This window comes from Lygodium microphyllum, chromosome 28 (assembly GCF_053477565.2).
Source record: "Lygodium microphyllum isolate KBCC chromosome 28, Lygodium_microphyllum_v1.1.10, whole genome shotgun sequence".
NCBI classification, from domain to species: Eukaryota; Viridiplantae; Streptophyta; class Polypodiopsida; order Schizaeales; family Lygodiaceae; genus Lygodium; species Lygodium microphyllum.
The window spans coordinates 72,286,939-72,307,345 of record NC_141162.1 but is presented as its reverse complement, the minus strand read 5'-3'; the positions used below and the strand labels follow the sequence as shown (position 1 = coordinate 72,307,345).

At 40.0% G+C, this 20,407-nt stretch overlaps 1 protein-coding gene and 1 long non-coding RNA gene across 9 annotated transcripts in view; one reads left to right on the top strand and one right to left on the bottom strand.

Annotated features, from left to right (window-relative positions):
* Positions 1-304: 304 nt before the first annotated feature.
* On the bottom strand, positions 305-7,562 carry LOC148011588 (uncharacterized). Of its 6 annotated transcripts, XM_087670544.1 has the most exons (4): positions 5,472-7,559; positions 925-1,017; positions 767-834; positions 305-679 (listed from the first exon to the last, which is right to left on the bottom strand). In XM_087670544.1, exons 1-4 carry the CDS (start codon positions 6,291-6,293, stop codon positions 556-558), a joined length of 1,107 nt encoding a protein of 368 aa, XP_087526670.1. In that variant the 5' UTR covers positions 6,294-7,559; the 3' UTR covers positions 305-555. The 6 variants fall into 6 exon arrangements, 4 of the variants coding, with proteins under 4 accessions (XP_087526670.1, XP_087526671.1, XP_087526673.1 ...); XM_087670545.1 differs by lacking the exon at positions 767-834 and having other exon boundaries at positions 5,472-7,562; XM_087670546.1 differs by lacking the exon at positions 305-679 and having other exon boundaries at positions 763-834; positions 5,472-7,562.
* Positions 7,563-8,443: 881 nt separating this feature from the next.
* The window catches only part of LOC148011587 (uncharacterized), a 31,870-nt gene continuing 19,906 nt past the window's right edge, over positions 8,444-20,407 (top strand). Inside the window, exons 1-3 of one of the 3 annotated variants that reach the window (XR_015689350.1) lie at positions 8,444-9,066; positions 9,395-9,484; positions 11,241-11,500. This is a non-coding gene — a long non-coding RNA (uncharacterized LOC148011587). Of the gene's footprint in view, positions 9,071-9,385; positions 9,485-11,240; positions 11,501-20,407 lie in introns of those variants that run through there. The other 2 variants (XR_015689352.1, XR_015689351.1) reach the window with 2 other exon arrangements.

Genomic DNA, 20,407 nt, shown 5'->3' with positions numbered 1-20,407 from the left:
ATTGCTCCATCACATTGGAGAATGCTAAGGCTATTGTATTGGCTAAATCTCTTAGGCAACAAATCCATGTGCATAATAACGAAAAGTGGCGAAACACATCTGCATTGAATACACATGCAACATGGTGCATGACAAGACGAAGGGAAGGGTCAAAATAGGCACACATGTAAAATGAGATGTGAAGCCCCCTCAAACCATAATACTAGGTTTCATATAAATAGAGCATTTTTATATATGTTAAAGAAACAAAAAAGCTAAAAAAATGGATTAAAATTTGATGTGTAGTTCTCAAATATTTGCAAATGCCAAAATTTTCTCTATTCTTAATTTAAGATTCAATTAGACAAAAGTCTACTAAAGAAATTGTTCTCAATCCGGTCTCAATCATAATAGTGAATGCTTGCTTGGGTTGTGCCTTTTCCTTCAAATTTAGAATATTTACATAAAAAAGGCACTCATGGTATTACATTTGCCAATAAATAATGATATTTCTCTCCTTTTGACCTTTGTCTAAACCAATAATGAGCTAAAGAATCTTACTTTTGTCAACTCCATTTATGAAGGGATTCCATTAGCTAAAAATCTCTCAACAATCAAATTGAATTCTTTCGGTTTTGACATAGGTGGCACGTGTCCCACTCCCTTGATAATTTCCAACTTCGCTTTGTTTCCAAGGAAGCTGCAATGTAGAAAAAGGAGAGACACAAGTGAAAAGAGTGGTTAAAAAATAGTTTCAAATGACTCCAAGGTATAATTGATAACTTACTCTTTTAGTTGGTAAGCTAGATCTATATTGAAGATTTGGTCTTCATCTCCCCAAATGATCAGAGCATCCTACATGAGTTTATTATGAACAATTGTGTCTTTCACCTACACAATCATATATGTTGTATACAAATAACGCGATGCATTGAAAAACATTACTTGCTCAACTTTAGGTAGGGGTGGGGCATTCTCCTTCCCAAGGATAATGCGTTTTACAAGTTCAAGTCTTTTGTCATGGTTTCCACTCATAGTCTGCCATACAATTAACAATGAGAGCATGCAAAAATTGGTTTAACTTGCAAATGAATACAAAAGCCATAGATTAGCTACATTCATAGGAAGAGAAACTAAATAGTAGATAATACAACATGAGCAAGTATTGATATGCTCATTTTAAAATAATTATGTGAGTAAATTAGTAAAAAGAATCTAACAATGAAAGCATGCAAAAATTAATTTAACTTGCAAATGAATACAAAAGCCATAGAGTAGCTACAATCCATAGGAAGAGAAACTAAAGAGTAGAGAATACAACATGAGCAAGTACTGATGTGCTCATTTGAAAATGTGGAATTAATAAAATAATTGAGTAAATTAGTGAAAAGGATTGAATAAAATAGGAGGTTCATAAGATATCTCTACATGTAAGAGCATTAGTGGCATACCAACTTATGTGAAAAAATAATTGATGTAACCATTCCATAGCTACCAAATAACCAAAAAACTCAGGTAAATACTACAAAAGGGAGACCAAAACTCAAAATGAATACCAAAATTTACATTGGGATCAACTAGATGCTGCATGGAAGCATTGAAAGGCTAACCTTAATGACCTTGGCTCAAGGGGCATGTGGTGCTACTATCCTACCTTTTTGGTAGGACCAAAAACTAGAAATTTAAAAAGTCAAATGAGGAGTGTATATATATATATATATATATATATATATATATATATATATATATATATATATATATATATAATAAAATTATTATTATGTTTCTAATATCTCTTTCAGTTTCTAATATCTCTTTCAATTGTTGCTTCTATTCTTCAGGAATAGATCTTAATAGGATTGAAAAATCTGATGAGATCAGAAGGGGTGATGTAGTCAAGTGGTAAGACAAGGGACTGCAAATCCTTTAGTTCCCAGTTCGAATCTGGGTGTCGCCTAATCCAATTTTTTGTCATTTGAACGGGATTGACTCTTCTTGTCAATGAATCAGACACAAATTGAGATGCTCCATAGATTAATTATGGCCTATCACACTAGATATATTCGAATATGACAATCAATCCCAATCTGCAGTATATCCGTATTTGAGAACTAAAGGGGTCTCGAACCTGAAGATTTCAATACAGACTATCGCCAACATTCAAAAAGTAAATAAGAATCAATTGATCAATTCAATCTTTTTTTAAAGCAAAAAAGATTTACCATTCATGCTAGATATAGCTTAGGCTTGAATCACAATACTTTTATATTTATCTCCGACCGACCATCCATCTTTGTTTTGATACACTGACATATTTTGATAAACAATGACATTTTGTTAAAATATGTATGTATACAACATGGAAGTCTCTATATGGAAAAAATGGTAACTACATGGTTATTTACGTATTTTCCATATCTTCTTCTTACCAGGAAAAGTTGAGAAAATAGGGATAGTATATACGGATATAGTCAGTATGGCTTGGGCAGCTTCAATGGTGATTTTTACATTCTCCCTTTCACATGTAGTTTGGGGAAGAAGTGGGTTACAATGAATCATTAATCTTTTTCAAGAGTCTGGGAAAATATGACTTTAGCATTAGCTAGTTGCATCTCCCCAGATTCTCTCATTTCCCCCTTTTGGTTTTCATGGATGACATATTTAGTACAGAAAATTTCTATCCACCCCGAATGGGATATAGTCTTCAGATCCAATTTGTGGTCCATGCAAGTGTTCACTATGCCCAGGGTAACTAGCCACTTATGATTTGTCAACCAATTTACAATGAATGCTTGGTCATTTAATTTTTTGAATTGTTCCATTTCTTTGGCATGAAGGCGTAAGTTCTCGATTATGAGAAACGCTGCAGTCCCGCCTGAAAGCATTTTGGATGGTAATAGGATAGGATCTAATCGCCAACCTTGAAAGACAGGAATTCCTCCGCAAAGTAGTCTACAATTTACTTTTAGTCCATGTCAGTCTCTTTGTAAAACTTCTTGGATATTCTCTCGATAGAACAAACTGGGTAATTTGGCAATTCTAGAGTCTGGGTCGGTATAGATAGCTAGGCATGCCCTTTCCAACCATTCTGATCCGTCTTGTTCGTTACAAACCTGTCCATTTGCAAAACGTTTCTATCTTTAGACTTACTAAACCCCCATTGGCTATTCGACCCCACGGATCTTTAGACACAACTTATTGTGCCTGAAAAACTCAGAAGTCTAGATTGATATCACATGCATGGATTCTTCCTCCAGAGATGAGAAAACAAAACCAAAGATATTTCTGGGAAAGAGAATAGTTGGAACATTCTAAATTTCTTCTTATCAGTTTAGAAGTATGAACAATCATATTGACTCCATCTAGTCATAAATCAAAACTTTTTATGATTTCTGTTTCACATTCAAGTTTCACATTCTCCTTTTCAAAAAAAAAAAGTTGAGGATATTGTGGGATACCAATTGCACAGGTATGCTGGAGATCACACCTCTAGATACACCAGGTTCCCCTTTTCCGAGAGCATACGAAGATACACCTGTTGCTATTGACCCAATTCCAATAGCTGCTCCGGGTCCTAATTCCATATGAATCATAAGAAGGGGATAAAATCAAGAAAGCTTGATCAATATTAATTATTATTCTTAGAAATTGATCCTGATATCAATATATTTGTACTTAAAAATTCTTCGAATCCTCAGAGTTTATCCATCTAAAACTAGTAATTGCGAAACAATTAAACCGTATTTCTCCTATGTGAAAACATGATTCAATTAGATTGAAACGGATCATAGGTTCTTAATTGTTAACAGGTCAGAATGTGAGTCAGGGGGAGAGCTCGCGGTTCGTCACAAATTGTTGAACCTATGAACGACTCGTCTGAAGTAGAAGCATAGTCTACTGTTTGTTCTATAATTAGATAATCGATGCTTGCCCCTCCCCCGACTATTGTTTCCCCTTCACCTGCCCATGGACAGATAGCAGTTTAACGTTCAATAAATTAGTTAGTTACTCTGAGCGGCTGTTCGAATGTAAAGAATAGGTAAAAAAGCTGTAGGAATTAAACTGAAGAGTGCAGTAGCTATGAATGCAAGAATATTCATTTCCGTATCAGTAATTTGATTCAATTAGGTAATGCTTTGAGCGGATCCCATTGGGAAAAACTCCTGAACTCTATTATAAATCATTAATTTCTAATTTGTTTTCGTTGCGAAAACAGAGAGATAAAAACATCGTTCTTCATTCTACTATCTAAAATTAATGGGAGCTTTTGATTTCTTCGGATCTATTATAGAGTGGTTGGAAAGGCCATAACTAAGTTATTATAGAATGAATGTCCATGGAACAACTAACTTATTGAAGAAGGACCACATCATCAATAATAGCTTGTAGTGCCTTTCTCTTTTGTTGGGGAGTTAAAAAAGATTAAAGAAAGGGAGTCTCTTAGTATTTGCTCTTGAAGATTGTGGGTCAACAATGTGGCCTCATGTCACAAGGTGATGAATGTGTTAGGGACGAGAGAGAGAGAAGAAAGGGACAACAAAAGGAAGGAGTAGAGGGGAAAAAAACCATCAAGGAGATTTGAGTAGAGGTTTAGATTTGAGTAGAGGTTTACTCCACTTGCCCTCTCCAATGCAAGGTTTGAGAAAATACAAGTATGCTTCCTTGTAAAGTTGGAGCAAGTTTCAAAAAGAGCATACTTTTAAAGAATGATTTGAATGTTAGAAGAATGACTGTTGATTCCTCTTTTAAAATATACAGTCTAGACATTATGCTCATGAAAAACTAGCTCAAAATTTTAAATCTAAGTGAGGATTATTTTGAGGATCTTGTGTGCATTGGAGGGAGGACCAATATTCACAAAGAGCCATTCTCTAAAGTTTAGTGTATTTTCCTCACTTGGATCTCCAAGTTTGAAAGAATCATTCTTTAGTGTATTTTCCTTGGTTGGATCTCCAAGTTTGTGTTGATGGAAAACCAATTATGCTTTTGACCTTTTAGTTATAAAACCTGATATGTTCTCCCCAAAGCCAGTGATGTTTCAACCTCTTCCTTTTTTTTTCTACTAGACAGGGAAAGAAAAAGTCCTTCATCAACACTGGGTAAACCATCGAAAGGAAGAAGATGCTAGGGTTGATAGTCATAGCATCATCTTTTGGCGTCATAGACTCATACCTTAAAAATGCAACAACTTTTGGGTGGTGACTCATGAGTCCAAAACTTAAAAAGATATCATGTGAAACCATGTAAGAAGAGAAACATAGAGTTTTACAGAGGTCATGTTTTCATCTTCAGCTTGTTCTAAATTATTGAGCCACCAAGACATGTTCCAACCCAAGTAGTTGTGGAAGAAAACCCATGGAGCTTGAGATTGACTAGCTCCATGAAATTCTAGACCAGGCTCACTTAACTTGGAAGACTTGACTTAAAAGGCTAGATAGATTTCCGGACTATCTTCCTTGAGAAACTTAGCTTACTAGAGTTTCAATAAATACCTGGAACAAGTCCTCGTAGATGAAGTTGGGGAGCCAAGCGGGGAGCTGGTGGCTGGGGCCAAGGACGAAAGGGAGAAAGCGACGGAGGTGGGCGGGGCTGGGCGGGACAAGGAGCTCTTCGATGCGGGCGGCGCCCGCGCTCTTGAGAAGGGTGTCGTTCGTGGCGGGCCCCATCATGACGCCGGAGCTCACCAGCACCAGGCGCCGCACGAACTCCGGGTACAGGTGGGCCATCCGGTAAGCCACGAAGCCCCCGTAGCTGTGCCCGCACACAACGGCCTGGCCAACCCCGAGCCTCCCCCGCAGCGCCGCGTGGATGCGCTCCGCCTGCCAAACCTCCGAATACAGCCTCGTTCTTTTATCATCGCCGTTACATTTATCATTATCATTATCATTATCATTATCATTATTATTGCTTCCGTCGCTGCTCCCTTCCGCCGGCCCCTTCGACTTCCCGAACCACAATAGGTCCGGCACGTACAGATCGTGGCGCTTGCTCAGCCGTCCAATCTGCGCCTCCCATGCCATCGTGCCCTCCGCCCCGAACCCATGCAGCAGCACCAGCGCCGGCTTCTTCTTCTTGACGTCCTGCGTGGTCGTCTGGGATGACATCGTGCATTCGTCTGATGACTTGTGGCTTTCGTCTAAAGATTCTTCCATCCCAGCCTTGATCTTTGTTGTGGCTGGCGCCCATATGTGTATCGTGGAGCCGTCGTCTAGCTCTGTCATGAGAGGCTGCAGGCCGTGCGATCGCAACACCCAGCGGGTGTGCTTGAGCTTCAGCCCTACCAAGCTAAATCCGAATGCGAAACCTGTCGGCATATTAGGTTATCTGGGCAGGACTGATAGTAGTACCGCGCGCACAGAGAGAGAGAGAGAGAGAGAGCTCTTGGCAAGTCAATTACTGATCATCTCTGACTGTCGAACATGGACGAAAAGAGTCTGGAGACCAGGGAAAAGTACTAATCAACGGTGTGGGAAAACTACAAATAAACTCTTGCTCAATCGTGCTGCGACAACCTCACGAGTCACGATCTCATGGTTGGAGGACGTATAAGGCTATGATCTCGATCCAATGTAAGACTTATTAAAACCTAAAGTTCTGGATTTGTGAACTATAATATGTTCCATTTGTTGCTCGCTCAAATTGCGATACGGAAGTCGACCAGGGCAGCATATGTCCCGTCCCGGCACAACCCAAAGACTTTTCCCCGGGCCTCTTTTAACTCTCACGGGTGGTTTGAGGCCTTAATTAAATCCATAAGTTTTGACAACTTTGGAAACCTCGACACTCAAAATTTAACAGCAAGCAGCCTGGATTGACACTCAAATTTAATAGCAAGTTTTACAAATTTTTGAAACTCAAATCTAATAGAAGTAGCCTAGGTTGACCAATTATTAAATTTTATGTAAGTACATGTCAAATCACATCTCCCAAGTGTTTCCCTAAACATAGAATTTGGGACGCCATACTCTATGAGGTGAATACCTCCTAGTACCTACCAACTAAGTTGGGATGTTAAGTGAGGTTTTTCATTAGAAGCCATATAGTAATACTTGAGCCACTTTACAATTAGTATATCCTACCTAACCTCAAAAAGGAATTGTCTTTGTAGATGAAGTCTCCCTATAGGATGTAGGAGGCCCTAGCAACATTGAATAATGTGCTCAAGATATATTGTTACTCAGCAATGTTAAAATTTTAAATCAATATTGCTTGCAAGGCTTGGAAAACATCAACTTTGTCACTTGATTCACTCTTATTTGCGTGAATTGGTATCTTAGCTTTTATGTTAATATGGATGCTATGTAGCATACTTCTCTTTTTGGTTGCTTTGCATTTTGTATAGTCACCCATTTCAACAACTTGGGAAATGTGGAGCCATTTTGGGAATTGGATCTCCAATGCACATATTTGGTTGGAGATAGTAAATTTAGAATCTAGTTATTGAGACTTTCCATCTATATATCAAGTGATGAAGTTTTGGTATAAGCTTCAAAAATATTGCATGGCTTCTAAAGTTTGCATAATAAGGATTGCCATTTTTCCAATGACCTCCATTCTTAGTGTCATTATGTCATCTTTAATTTTATATTGGCTCTTTGTTTTCTCTCTCTCTCTCTCTCTCTCTCTCATGTTGAATTAAACACATACACAAGTACACATATAATCTTCTCTCTCTTTAAAGGAAAATGCCTCATCATAGCATTCTCTTATGGAATCTTCTTGACTCTCTCTAATTACATGTTCATGATAATCCTTGGTATCAATTTGTTGGGGCACTAGAAAGAGCATCAAAATATGTGTCAAAATAATCGTTGCTACAAGTGATCCATATATTCATGCATATTCTGACTTGTGCAGAAAATCTTACAAATGCATCTTTGTTGTCCATGTTTGCTATCCTATAAAACATAGATTCTTATATAAACCCCTATCCAAGCATACCAAAAAAGTGACACTTATTAAACAATTCAAATTATGTACTTAGAAGTGATAGTATTAAAATAGAAGTGATATAACAATAGCAAACAAATATGTAGAAGTGAAAAAAAAAATATATTTATACAGAATACAAACTGATGACATATCTCTTGGTTCCATGGAGGGGCAATGAACAAGTTGCGTAAGCCTTGCAGCTATTTCAGGAGTATCCTCGTTTGCCCTGATCATTTTGAGGGCTGTAAGTGTATTATCACGTCCCATCCATATAGCATTTCTTTTCGCGTATACAGCATCTCATTGAATGAGGGTTGCATTGCATTCAACATAAGCACTCTTTCTTTCTCTTTTCTCCGACGGGTTGATGTCGTGATTGCTTCCTCTAAACTCTCAGAATTGCGTGTTTGATAGTTATTTTTAAATCGACTTCACATCTTCCCTGCTTCCAATTAATCTGCAGCACTCCGTCCACTCTGTGTTTTTATGCGCCCTTGGCTATGCAGGCGCCTCCACGGCATCACTACGCATCCTTCCACCCACAAGGTCTCTCTGGAGTGTTGGGCCACAACTCCTATTCCATGCTCGCTGCTGGTAATGTCTCAGCATCACGTCTGTTTCATGTGTCCACACAGAGAGTTTCGGTTTGACAACGGGATGCCCTATGCTACATCTTTGTTTGTTTTTACATGCGGCTGGCGCCTCACTTTCAAGCCCTTGGGCCTTAGGGCCATTACACACCGGTCCGTGGTCGCCCAAGAATACCTAATCCGGCCAATAAAAAGGCCGGATTTCTAAAAGAGGGCGCCTCCCTCTTACACACTGGGGGCGCACGGCACGTCGCCTTCTCTCTGTCTTCAATGCTCCCCCCGCCCCCTTTCTGCGTTCCGTAGGGCGGGGGAGCTCCCCCGTTCTATTTCGTCCTCGCCTGGAGACATCGATCGTGATTGGCTGCTCCTCCTCTGTTGGCCCCAAGGTGGGCTCCAGGACAGAGTGGGCTCCAGGAACCATTCCCGTTGCCGGAACCATTCCCGTTGCTGTAGCAGCCCGTTCCTGTTGCATGTTTCCGTTGCAGCGCAGCCCATTGTAGCAGCCCGTTTCCGTTGCTGCATGCTCATCAGAGCTCTGTTTTCTGCCCACATGAGTGGGCTCCAGGTAGGTGCACCCTATGGCCGTTGACACACAGGGAGCCGTTGATACACATGAGCTTCCCTATGTTGCCCGTTTCACCACATGCATAAATGTACACATCGTGAAGGTTCATCTCTCTGTGTTTTTCTGGATTCATCATCCCTCTCTTCGCATGAAAATGTTCACATCGTGAAGGTGGGAAGGCATATTTCATGATGATGCATCCAGCCAAGTCTCTATTGCTTCCAGAAACCAGTTCAGGGTTTAATCATGGCCAATTGCTTGCATGTAATTTAACGAGTTCAGGTTTGATCATGGCCAATTTCTTGCATATAATTTGTAGGCTTCGCAGGTGATTCGCAAGCTTCAACTGAGGGTTTTCTCATATCTCTGGCTCGGAGGCAGAGGTCTTTATCAGATCGGTACTTCACAACATTCACAGGTATGCTCTCTCTCTCTCTCTCTTTGATTGCCCTGGTAATGTTTTCACAGGTGATTCTATTGACCTTGACTGACCAGTTTGCAGCATTAACTTTAGGTGTGGTTTCTTCTCCAAAAAGGAAGAAGATATCATGCATTTGTTTTGGGAATGACATTAGAAGAAGTTTGAGAAAGTCATGTTTACATTAAGGTTTCAGAATTTATTACCATATTGTTAGTAGGCAATTTTGGGGGGAAGAGAGAGCTCATAATAGAGAAAGCATTGTACTTGTATGCTATGATAAGAGCATTAGTTATAAGGAGGGTATGATATATAAAAAATAAAACAAGGCACAAGGAATCTGTAGATTGTGTAAGTCAGATGTTGAAAATGCCTTTGACATATCCATTTAGTCTATAAGATAGCACTTAGGGCTTTTAAGAAAATATGAACTACCTTGAAGGCTGAAGACATCTTTACACACATAATGTTTTGTAACACTCGAGAAGTAGAACTTAAGATTTGAACTTACATACCTTCAGCACTCAACCCATACTCAAACCACTAGGCTATAACCCCATTGGCTCTCTTGTCCTTGAGAACCACTAGGTTACAACCTCATTTACAATCTTAAGTGTAAAAGGGTATGGGCTTGAATGGGGTACACACTAGTTATCCATATGTAAAAGGGTATACTTTAAGTGCACGTTGCTCTCGGGTTAAGAGTATCTATATGAAGTCTCGAGTGATCGTCACTCGAGTCAAGAGCCATCCTAGTATTTTAGTGGACTAGAGTTGAGCACTTTAGAGATGTTCACTTGAGCACATGACTTGATTGTGTTGTGGCTCCTCTTGTCTATGGTAGTACTCACACCCTACAAGAAAAATGTGCTCTCTTCTTGCCTTTTGCTTGATTGGTCTCTGTGTGCTCATAGTGATCAACATTAATTTCTTTTGGATTCTATGCCATTGCACCTAATGGGTGTAATTAAACTTTAAGTTAAATTTACTCGATCAGCAAATCTGATGGTGATTGTGCAAAGGTTGTGGTTATACGGACAAGTAGTGGTTGTATGGCCTTAATTATTCTTTATTGGAAGTAGTGACTATTATTGGGTTGAAACATGATTCACTAGGTACTTGGGCTAAATTACTTGGCCTTAATTACGTTGCGATGAATCCTTTCTTAGTTCCGCTATATATGTTTGGCATCTATTACAGGTTGACAATGGCTAAAACTTCTTGTCTATACATACATCCCATCATTTTGTTTGAATCAATGTATATGTATAACATTTCCTTTTCTTTATTGTTCTTTAACCATATTGTTTGATATATGTTCATCGTTGCAACGAATCCTTTTTTAGTTCCGCTATATATGTTTGGCATCTATTACAGGTTAACAATGGCTAAAACATCTTGTCTATACATACATCCCATCATTTTGTTTGAATCAATGTATATGTATAACATTTCCTTTTCTTTATTGTTCTTAAACCATATTGTTTGATATATGTTCATCATTGCAATGAATCCTTTCTTAGTTCCGCTATATATGTTTGGTATCTATTACAGGTTGACAATGGCTAAAACTTCTTGTCTATACATACATCCCATCATTTTGTTTGAATCAATGTATATGTATAACATTTCATTTTCTTTATTGAAATCAATCATTGAAATGTAAATAAAAAAAATGGAGTGCATTATGTAAAGAACAATAAACTTGTTTGTCCATTCACATAGTGTAAATGATGAATCAATTTTCATGCGTAAGGTGGACGATTGGAATGGATTCTCAAGAGAGCACTCCCATGGAGGAGTATCATCAATTCGTGTCTCAAATGAGCCAAGATGCAATATCCAATAATGACTTCATGTACTTTTCGAGCCAAAGTGTGGGCGTTCCAAACCACATGCCAAGCCACACCGCCATTGGCAATATCCCTGTAAATGTGTTTCCAAACCGCTCTCCTTTGATCAATCCCCGTCCTTCTCAATTCGTCCCTTTCCAACGACCAAGACAATTAGGTATAGAGAGACCCACAACAGTACACAATAATGTAATTCTTCATCCAGTTGCACATAGTCCTCAACATGGTCTCTCAGCACCATGACAACAAGAACCACAAGCAATAAGTTCTTGTGATGCCAACCAAGACTCATGTGAAGAGGTTGACTTGGTTCAGGCTCAAGAACCAATGGTTCCATCTTCTGAGAATGCCACCAAACAACGTCCACGACGAACATCATCGGAGTCTGATGCTCCTAAACCTCCTAAACCAAAGAGGGCACGAAAAGGAAAGAATCAAAATGACGGTCTTGAGACACAAGATCATACAATAGCCACAAAAAAACCATTTGCGCAATGGAAGGATGCATGGACAGTACAACTCATTCACATCCGAGGATCCATGAGTGTGGAGTTCTCAAAGCCACCGAAGCAAGGAGTGGATATATGGTCCGAGGTTGCCACCTAGCTAGCATCGCTATTTCCAGAGTTTGACAAAGATGGTGGGGCATGCAGAAAACGTTGGGGACGCGTTTATGAGTCATACAGAAAGGATAAGGCTCACAATGCCATATCAGGCAATGATCGCAGAATCATTTGTCAGTGGTATGATATTGTGGATGAATATATGTGGAATCGTACCAATGTTGTGCGATGCACATGCCTCGTCTGTTGGTGGGTTGTCTTCGTCAGAAGACAACAATACATCAGTCTCCAATGATCAAGGTGACAACACCCAAGAAGACATTGGCTCCAATGAGCCTTCGAAGATCATGCATGATCAAACAACCAACCAAGGAGCACACAATAAAAAGGGTAGAAAGATAGAGGAGTCTCTTAGTGACATGGCTAGCACCGCCCGATCAATGTTAGCCAACCAAAAATCAAACCTTGAGGAAAAAAAAACATTTGAAGAGCGCAAGCTCGTTATCATGGATACACTTGCCTCCTCGGTATCTGGTCTATTAGATGTAATCAAAAGTCTTAAAAAGGAATGATGAATTCAATTGTAGATGAATTTGGAACTTTTTAAAAAACAAGTTTTTTATTCTACCTTCACATCTCTCTTCAAGTGTCTCATAAGGTTTCGTCTAATCTTTTGACAGGTGAATGGACGACGAAAGTCTTTTGATAATATGTGTCATCGGTGTTGTAGTCACTGTTATAGCAATGTTTCAACTTTTGTTGAGTGATTTGGATGACGGGGATGATGACAGCATGCTATTGCATACTTTGATGGAGTGCATGGCTCAAGGTTACGTTGCATGTCGAGCCAGGATAGGTCAGCGAAGGCACGATCGACGGTCATGTTGGGCCTATCAAAGACCACAAACTTTTATGGAGCAAGGGCTTATGGGGAGTTATACAAACCGAATGTTTAAAAGCAGGTTACGAGTTAGCAGGAGTACATTTGAATATCTCGTTGCGAAATTAGCACCACAAATGCGATGGAAGAATATGAACTATAGAAGGGCAGTACCTGTGGAGAAGCGGGTCTGTGTGGCTCTGCATTGCTTGGCAAGCGGCTCAAGTTTGGGACTAATAGCCGATTTGTATGGAGTCTCAACTTCGTTTACACAACTGGCTGTTTTGGACTTTTGCGATGCACTGGGTGCTTCTAGGTTGCATAGTATGTATGTAAAGTGGCCTTCCCCACAACAAATGCAAAAATATGCTGGTGCATTTCAAGCCCTTCGAGGCATACCATATGTTATTGGTGTAGTAGATGGTAGTCATATACCCATAATTGCCCCAAGGGAGAACCACGAAGATTATTTTAATAGGAAGGGATTCCACTCTATTATTCTACAGATAAGCGTGGCAGCCAATTGTGTTGTTTGGGACTATGACATTGGCTGGGTAGGTTCTATGCACGATTGGAATGTTTTTCAACGTTCAGACCTAGGAAAACAATGCACAAACAAAGCTCTGGGACAATACTGTCTACTAGGCGATTGTGCTTATCTTGCACGCTTTTGGATGCTTCCTCCTTTCAAGGGTAGTAAGGATGGGCTATCTTCGGAACGTTATTATTGGAATTACATACAATCAAGTACTCGTATGCCAGTTGAAAGGGCATTTGGCATCCTTAAAGCGCGATTTCGTATATTGTTAAAGAGATGTGACACGCTTTTACAAAATGTCCCAAAGATGGTGACAGCATGCATTGTTCTACATAATATATGCATTGTGCATGGAGATGGTTTTGATGATGCATGGATACATGAAGCGACATCAGAACTTGATAGAGAAAGTAATGCGGCTCATCAAGACATGGACCAGCAAAATAGTTTGAGAAATGGATTAGCAGAGGTTGCTATGCTAACTAACACAGGTACCACACAAGCAATACAAAGAGCTCAAGCAGCAGAGCCAACACAAGAGGCAATCCATCTTGGGGGGGCATCTCGAAGAGATAACATTGCTCGAGCCATGTATCAAGAGAGGGAGAGCGCAAATGTGAGAACAATATTTGGTGATTCTGACTCTGCGGAGGAGATGAACGACGAAGACAATGGTGAGTAAACACAATCACATCCAAGTAAGTAATTTTCAGCCCATACTGTTAAGCACAATCACATCCAAGTAAGTAACTATCACCCATCCTTGCATGATTTTTTTAAGTTTTCTGTCATCCTTGCATCTGCAGCGCAGGTGGAAAGGTGGAAAGAGGGGTGGTGTGCTAAAAAAATTTCCCTCTTTCCACCTTTCCGCAGAGAGCTCTACCTCAACAACATGGCGAAGGGGTTCAACTCCCCTGCTCTCTTGGAAGTGAGTGAGCTTCCAAAAGCATGAATAGTAGTCACCATAGAAACAAATATATTGGCGCGGAAAGCAATGATGCAATAAGGTCATAATCTTGGAGTTCTTTGGTAGGAAAAACCTCAGATTCATGCTTTTAGTTTTATTGGTGACTTTTTTTAAAGGTTTATTAGTCGGTTTAAAGTGTTTAATCAAGTATTCTAAAAATAATTATTATGAGAATGATGATCAACATCCGTAGCGTCCCTTCATTCACATACAATTTAGGAAGTGTCCGCAGGTAGGTGGTGGCCGGTGTGTAAACTATTGTGGAGGGAAGATGGACGGACACTTATTGATAACGAAAAGTGTCCACTGCCCAGTGTGTAAGCAGGTGACGGCCCAAGTCAACTTTTCCTGTGCCCACAAACTGGGCACAGATTGGGCGGGCAATGGCGGTGTGTAACCATCCTTACTTCTCTTTCACATAGGGTAGCAGCACTATGACTCGCATTTCATTCATGCTTTCTTCGTTCACTTTTGGAGAAATGTCACACTGACTATGCATTTCTGTTTCCTCCATCCGAGATAGATCTTCATGTGACAAGTTCCTAATGAGATGCAAATCATTGCTTGCCTCTCCCACGGACAAGCATGCATCTCTACTCATACTCCTTGCTCAAATCTCAATAGTCAACCGGACACCAATGTCCCATTCCACATGCTCTAAATGAGCTGTGAACCCAACCATCACCACTTGTCATTTGATGGCAACAATCATTTGCACCTTCACACACTCGCTTTTGTAAGAGTTGTGGGACTCATAATCCCACCATTCACAACATTCTTTTACTAGTTGAGAACAGGGTTCACGAAAACACGGGTCCGCTTCAACCTAGAACTTGTTCACCTTGACAAAAATCCTTTTCAATTCTTTGGAAAAAGGAAATAAATCCTCTTCAAATGTTTCAAAATATAGTTACATTTGTTAAAGTTATGTATAAGATACCGTCTCAATAGGGGATACTTCCTTCTCAAATGATGGTGAAAAGGATTTACTTCCTCTTTCTCAAAATTTTTTTCCCGAACCTTGGTTGAGAAATCAAAATATGAGAACAAAAGTACCTTCTTTGACCCCATGATATCTTCATCTTAATTTGACTCCATGATAGTAGCTTTGATGGCAATGACCTCTTGTACTTACTGAAAAACTATGATTTCTAGTGCATTCTTCAATAGCAACTTCATTACTCCTCCAAATGCAAGTACTCTCTAAAATGAAACTTGATTGATGTGTTGTGTGTGCTAATAAGATCCTAAAAGATAAACATACATATAAAGAAGATAAACCTACATACTTCAACACCATGATTAAGAACCCATGCCTGCTTTGATAGCATATCAGCAAACCCAATGCGGGGCTAATTATGGCACATACAAATAATTAACATAATCATGATGGGTTATAGTGGACAAGAAATTTCATGGATATACATGCAAAAGGATAATTGATTGCACACTCAATAGTTTTCTCTATTTGCATTGCATACAATGTACCATAGAAGAGGTGAGGTTTCATTTATGTAGTCTCACTTTCCATGTGTGTCCCTGTGTGACACACTTCTCTCCACACCTCATATCCATGTCCTCATACCATACAATCTCTAGCACATATAGTGCTTTCACACACACACACACACACACACACACACACACACACACACACACACACACACACACACACACACACACACACACACACACGCACGCACGCACGCACGCACGCACGCACGCACGCACGCACGCACGCACGCACGCACGCACGCACGCACGCACGCACGCACGCACGCGCGCGCGCGCGCACACACACACACACACACACACGTAACCATCAAAGCTTACATTTTGAACAATGGAGGGTAGTATCGTTTAATGTAGCTCTTATTGAAGTGTTTGATGCATTGCCCATCCAAGGTTTTTAACTCCATGTTACATGTCCTATTGAATGCAATAGGGTTTGAGGCCTTGCAATTTAAGCTTTTGTTTGTTGGGCCTTTTCATCATAGGGCATGAGTTTCCAAAAGTCATGTTTCCATGAGGCATTCGAGTTTCTGTAAGGTGATTGGCCCAAGCCTTAGTGCCTTTTGAGTGTTCTTGCACACCCTCTTGCCCAACAACCTCTCACTAGGTACATCTTGTGCCCTGAGGACGAGTAGGAGTGGATTTATATACTTGTGACTCTTGAAATGCCTTTCATGAAGGAATGTGAATATTGGGAGGCATGCAAATGCATGAGTTAGTAAGGAGTAGAAGTATCCACAGTACAAATGATCCGTCTCCTCAAATGGATTATGTCTCAGTATCTCTCTACATGATGGCCCCTAACTCAGTGTTAGTAAACTATACCAAGGGCTATCTCATTCCCACAAATAGGCTTGGTGATCATGCTTTTTCATAAGTAAACTTGAAGCAAACATCCTAACTTTCAATGAATTGCCTAATGGATCCAATTTTGCAATGAACTACTAAGATCTTAAGGGCATATTATCTCAATTGCTAAAGCAAACAAAAATAATACTAAGATCTAACAAGAAGCTTGTGAAACAAAGACCCTATCTAATGAATCCTCACTATACACATCATGTCCATGAAGAGCTAGAAAAGTTGCAAGAAGCAAGAATTATTTATGAAATCAAACATACAGACTACACCCATTGTCATGAGACTCAAGAAGAATGGAAAGATAAGGGTATGCATCAAATACAAGAGCTCAACACCATAGCTAAATGAGACCATCACCTACTTTTATACATGGGTCATACAATCAAATGAGTGGTAGGCAAGGAAGCTTACAACTTCATATACAAGTTTTCTAGTTCAGGTGCAAGCTCACCTAGATAGTTGACTGAAAATCATCTTTGCTAACTAAGGTAGTGCAAGACAAACACAATAGTGTATATGTGCACTAGTGGGTGCACAAGTGTAGATGTGCATAAGTGCACTTGTGTGCACTAGAAGTAGGCTAGTGTATAGTAAGATGCAATGGTGTATCCTATGTGCAAGGGGATACTAGTGTGTAGTGGTGTATGCACTGAGGGATGTGTGCAAGTATAAGATAAAGTCTTTAAATCCCAAGGGGTCTAAATGAGGCTACTCAACAAAAGCATCTAAGCAACTACTAGATGGCCTTAGCCACTTTGTCTTAGGTAGGTCACACATGGTATCGAAGCAAAATTTATTGATGGATCGGCTAAGACAAATAACTAATCTACGGAACTTAAGTAGATCAAATCGTGACTCCAAAAAAAAAAATCCTAGTTTTTCTCCAGATAAACAAATCTTGATTTTTTAAGGGTGAGGATGTAATATACCTAACTTTACATTTTTTAACAATACATACTTTCAACGAACACATCCATAAAGTTAGCTAGAATAAACAATATCTAGGATATTGAATGGAAAGGCTATTATTACCCTTGTTTAGAAGAGCTAGTTACTCAAGCTACTAATGATACTAGTTAAAATAGTTAGTGAGCTAGGATATATGAGTTGTTAGTAAACAATTGGGTGACCTTAGTACTAGTTAGATAGATAAGTTATATAAGCTAATAGAAATAGTAACAAAAGAAAAAGTAATACCTAATGAGAAGTGGATAAGGAAGGGGTGATGGCCATTAGACTCATAACCCTCACACCTTGTCATCACCTCTCCACCATTCTTTCAACACCACCTCGTTGTGGACATCACACACCCTTCCCCGTTACTTCCATATAAGACAATCACCCTCCCCCTAGCCTTCCACAAACACCTTGTGGCTTTTTTGGTTGGCTAGAAGCCACCCCTCCACCCCATAGACATGTATGTATGTATAGCTATATCTAACTTCTATCTTGTTCATGGGGAGGCTGCAAGATGATGGCCTCCCGTAGAGTCAGATTGAGAACGAGAGAGGAAAATATAGATTCTCCCTCCCCCCTTCTATTTAACAAACCATGGGCCTAATAGGTAGGGCATGAGTGAGAGAGAGAGAGATAACTCCCCTCCCCTCTGTCATCATGATGGATCAATGTGTTGAGATATCGAGCTCCACTCATGATATGCCACGGTGACCGTTGTGCATTTATGTCACCGACTTGTCAGTTGCAGATGCGGTTGGTTCACCGCCCATGAATAATAGCTAGATGACAGCTATCCTTATCTACTCTAGTTCGTGGCTCAGTTAGTATGCCACCTTAGTTAGTTGAATTTGTTTTGAGACCCATATATAGGGTTCTTCTATTTCTATGTACTTGAGTTCTTTTGGCTTACACAACTAAGAAGAGGAAAACTGTTTTCAGTCTCCACCTTGTGTATATTCCCCCATTGTGCAAGCAAGAAAGCTACAAGTGAGACTCCTTCCTTCTCTCCCACAATCTTGACATGGTATCAGAGCCTTGTTCATGGTAAGGAGCTCAAGAAAGCAAGCCAAGTTCGCGGTGTTCTGGTAAGAGGACCAGTGTTGCTTTCATTCTTCTGTTTTGGGAGCAAGTCTCTGCAGGTAGCACAGCCGGAAAGTGCAAGAGTGCATTGTCTCAGGTTGAGACGCCTTTCGCGGTGAAGCAAGAGGGCAGTATATGCTGCGAGAAAAGGCTTTAGCCCTTGGTGACCTTGTTTTTTTAATTTGAGGCCATTTCGGGGCCTGTTTTGGAGGCGGAAGTCTTCTGCACGCACTCAAGAAAAGGCCCAATTTTATGCTGTGCGACCACTGTTCTACAGGTCGGTGAAAAGTTACTATAGAAATTGCATCGTATGCCTGTGCGTAGAGACATTGGGAGTTACAGAATCATCCTTGTTGCATGTTGATGCAAAATCGTCACTAGGAAGTGATTGTGTGGTCAAATACCACTTTCGTCAGTTTTGCAGATTTGCCCTTGTGAGGTTAAAGCTGTGTTCTTTGCAGTGACAGAATTTTTTGCAGTGTTCTGTAATGACGTCTGATTCTCTTTCACAGATTGTCACTGAAAAGCTTGACAAGAACAACTTCCAAGCATGGAAGTTTAGAATGACGAACTTCCTTATGGGAAAAGGATTTTGGAAATTTGTTGCAGGAAATGAAGAAGAACCAGTTCTTCTTGATGTTCCCAATCAACAGCAAATGCAGGAATTTAAAGCATGGCATGAGAGAGCCAGGAAAGTTATGTACTGGTTGTCTATCAACATTTTAGACTCTATGATTGTGCATATTCAAGATGCAAGTACGCCAAAGGAGGCATGGGATACTTTGTCAAAAATGTATAGCACAAATACGCAAGCCAGGAAAATGCAGCTCAAGCAAGAGTTGCATAATGTGTAAAGAGAAAATATGAGCATCAATGACTACCACATGAAGGTGAAGAAGATTGCAGATGCACTTGCTTCCATTGGGTCGCCAGTGGAAGATGATGATTTAGTTTCGGTGACCTTGAATGGTCTAGGAAAGGATTATGCACAGTTCCGAACATCCATTTCCGTCCGTGAAAGATTTCCTGATTTTGAGGAGTTGATTGCTCTTCTAATTTCTAAGGAGCAGAGAAATGGTGGTGCATCTTCTTTAGGAGGAACTTCAAAAGAAGCTGTCTTCTACTCAAATGCTGGAAGAGGTAGAGGCAAAGGTAGAGGAGGCCGATCTGGAGGCCGTGATAGAAATCAGAATATGCAGCAAACTCAAGAAAACCAGTCCTATGGAGGAGGACATGGTAACTCTAGAGGCAAGGGGAGCCAAAGAGGTCGTGGTGGATGGCAAAGAGGCCAAAATGCAAACAGTAATGTTGAATGCTACTACTGTGGTAAAATGGGCAATATGGCTAAAGACTGCTATAAAAAGCAGAATGATATCATGAATGGAAAATTGCAACAAGGGAATTATGCATCTTCTAGTAGACAGGGTGATGACAGAAATGAGCATTTGTTTATGGTGCAGCACATGCACAATTCTGTGACAAGTGCAGAAGAAAGCAACGATGTATGGTATGTTGACTCAGGTGCATCAAACCACATGACAGGTCATGGAGAATGGATGGAGGATGTAAGGAAAATTGAAAAACTAGGATTTGTGGATACTGGTGATGATACTGCACATCCTATTGTGCAGATTGGAGAAATCCCTTTGTCTATGCAGGATGGGAAAAAGAAATACCTGTTCGATGTATTTCATGTCCCGAATATCATCAAG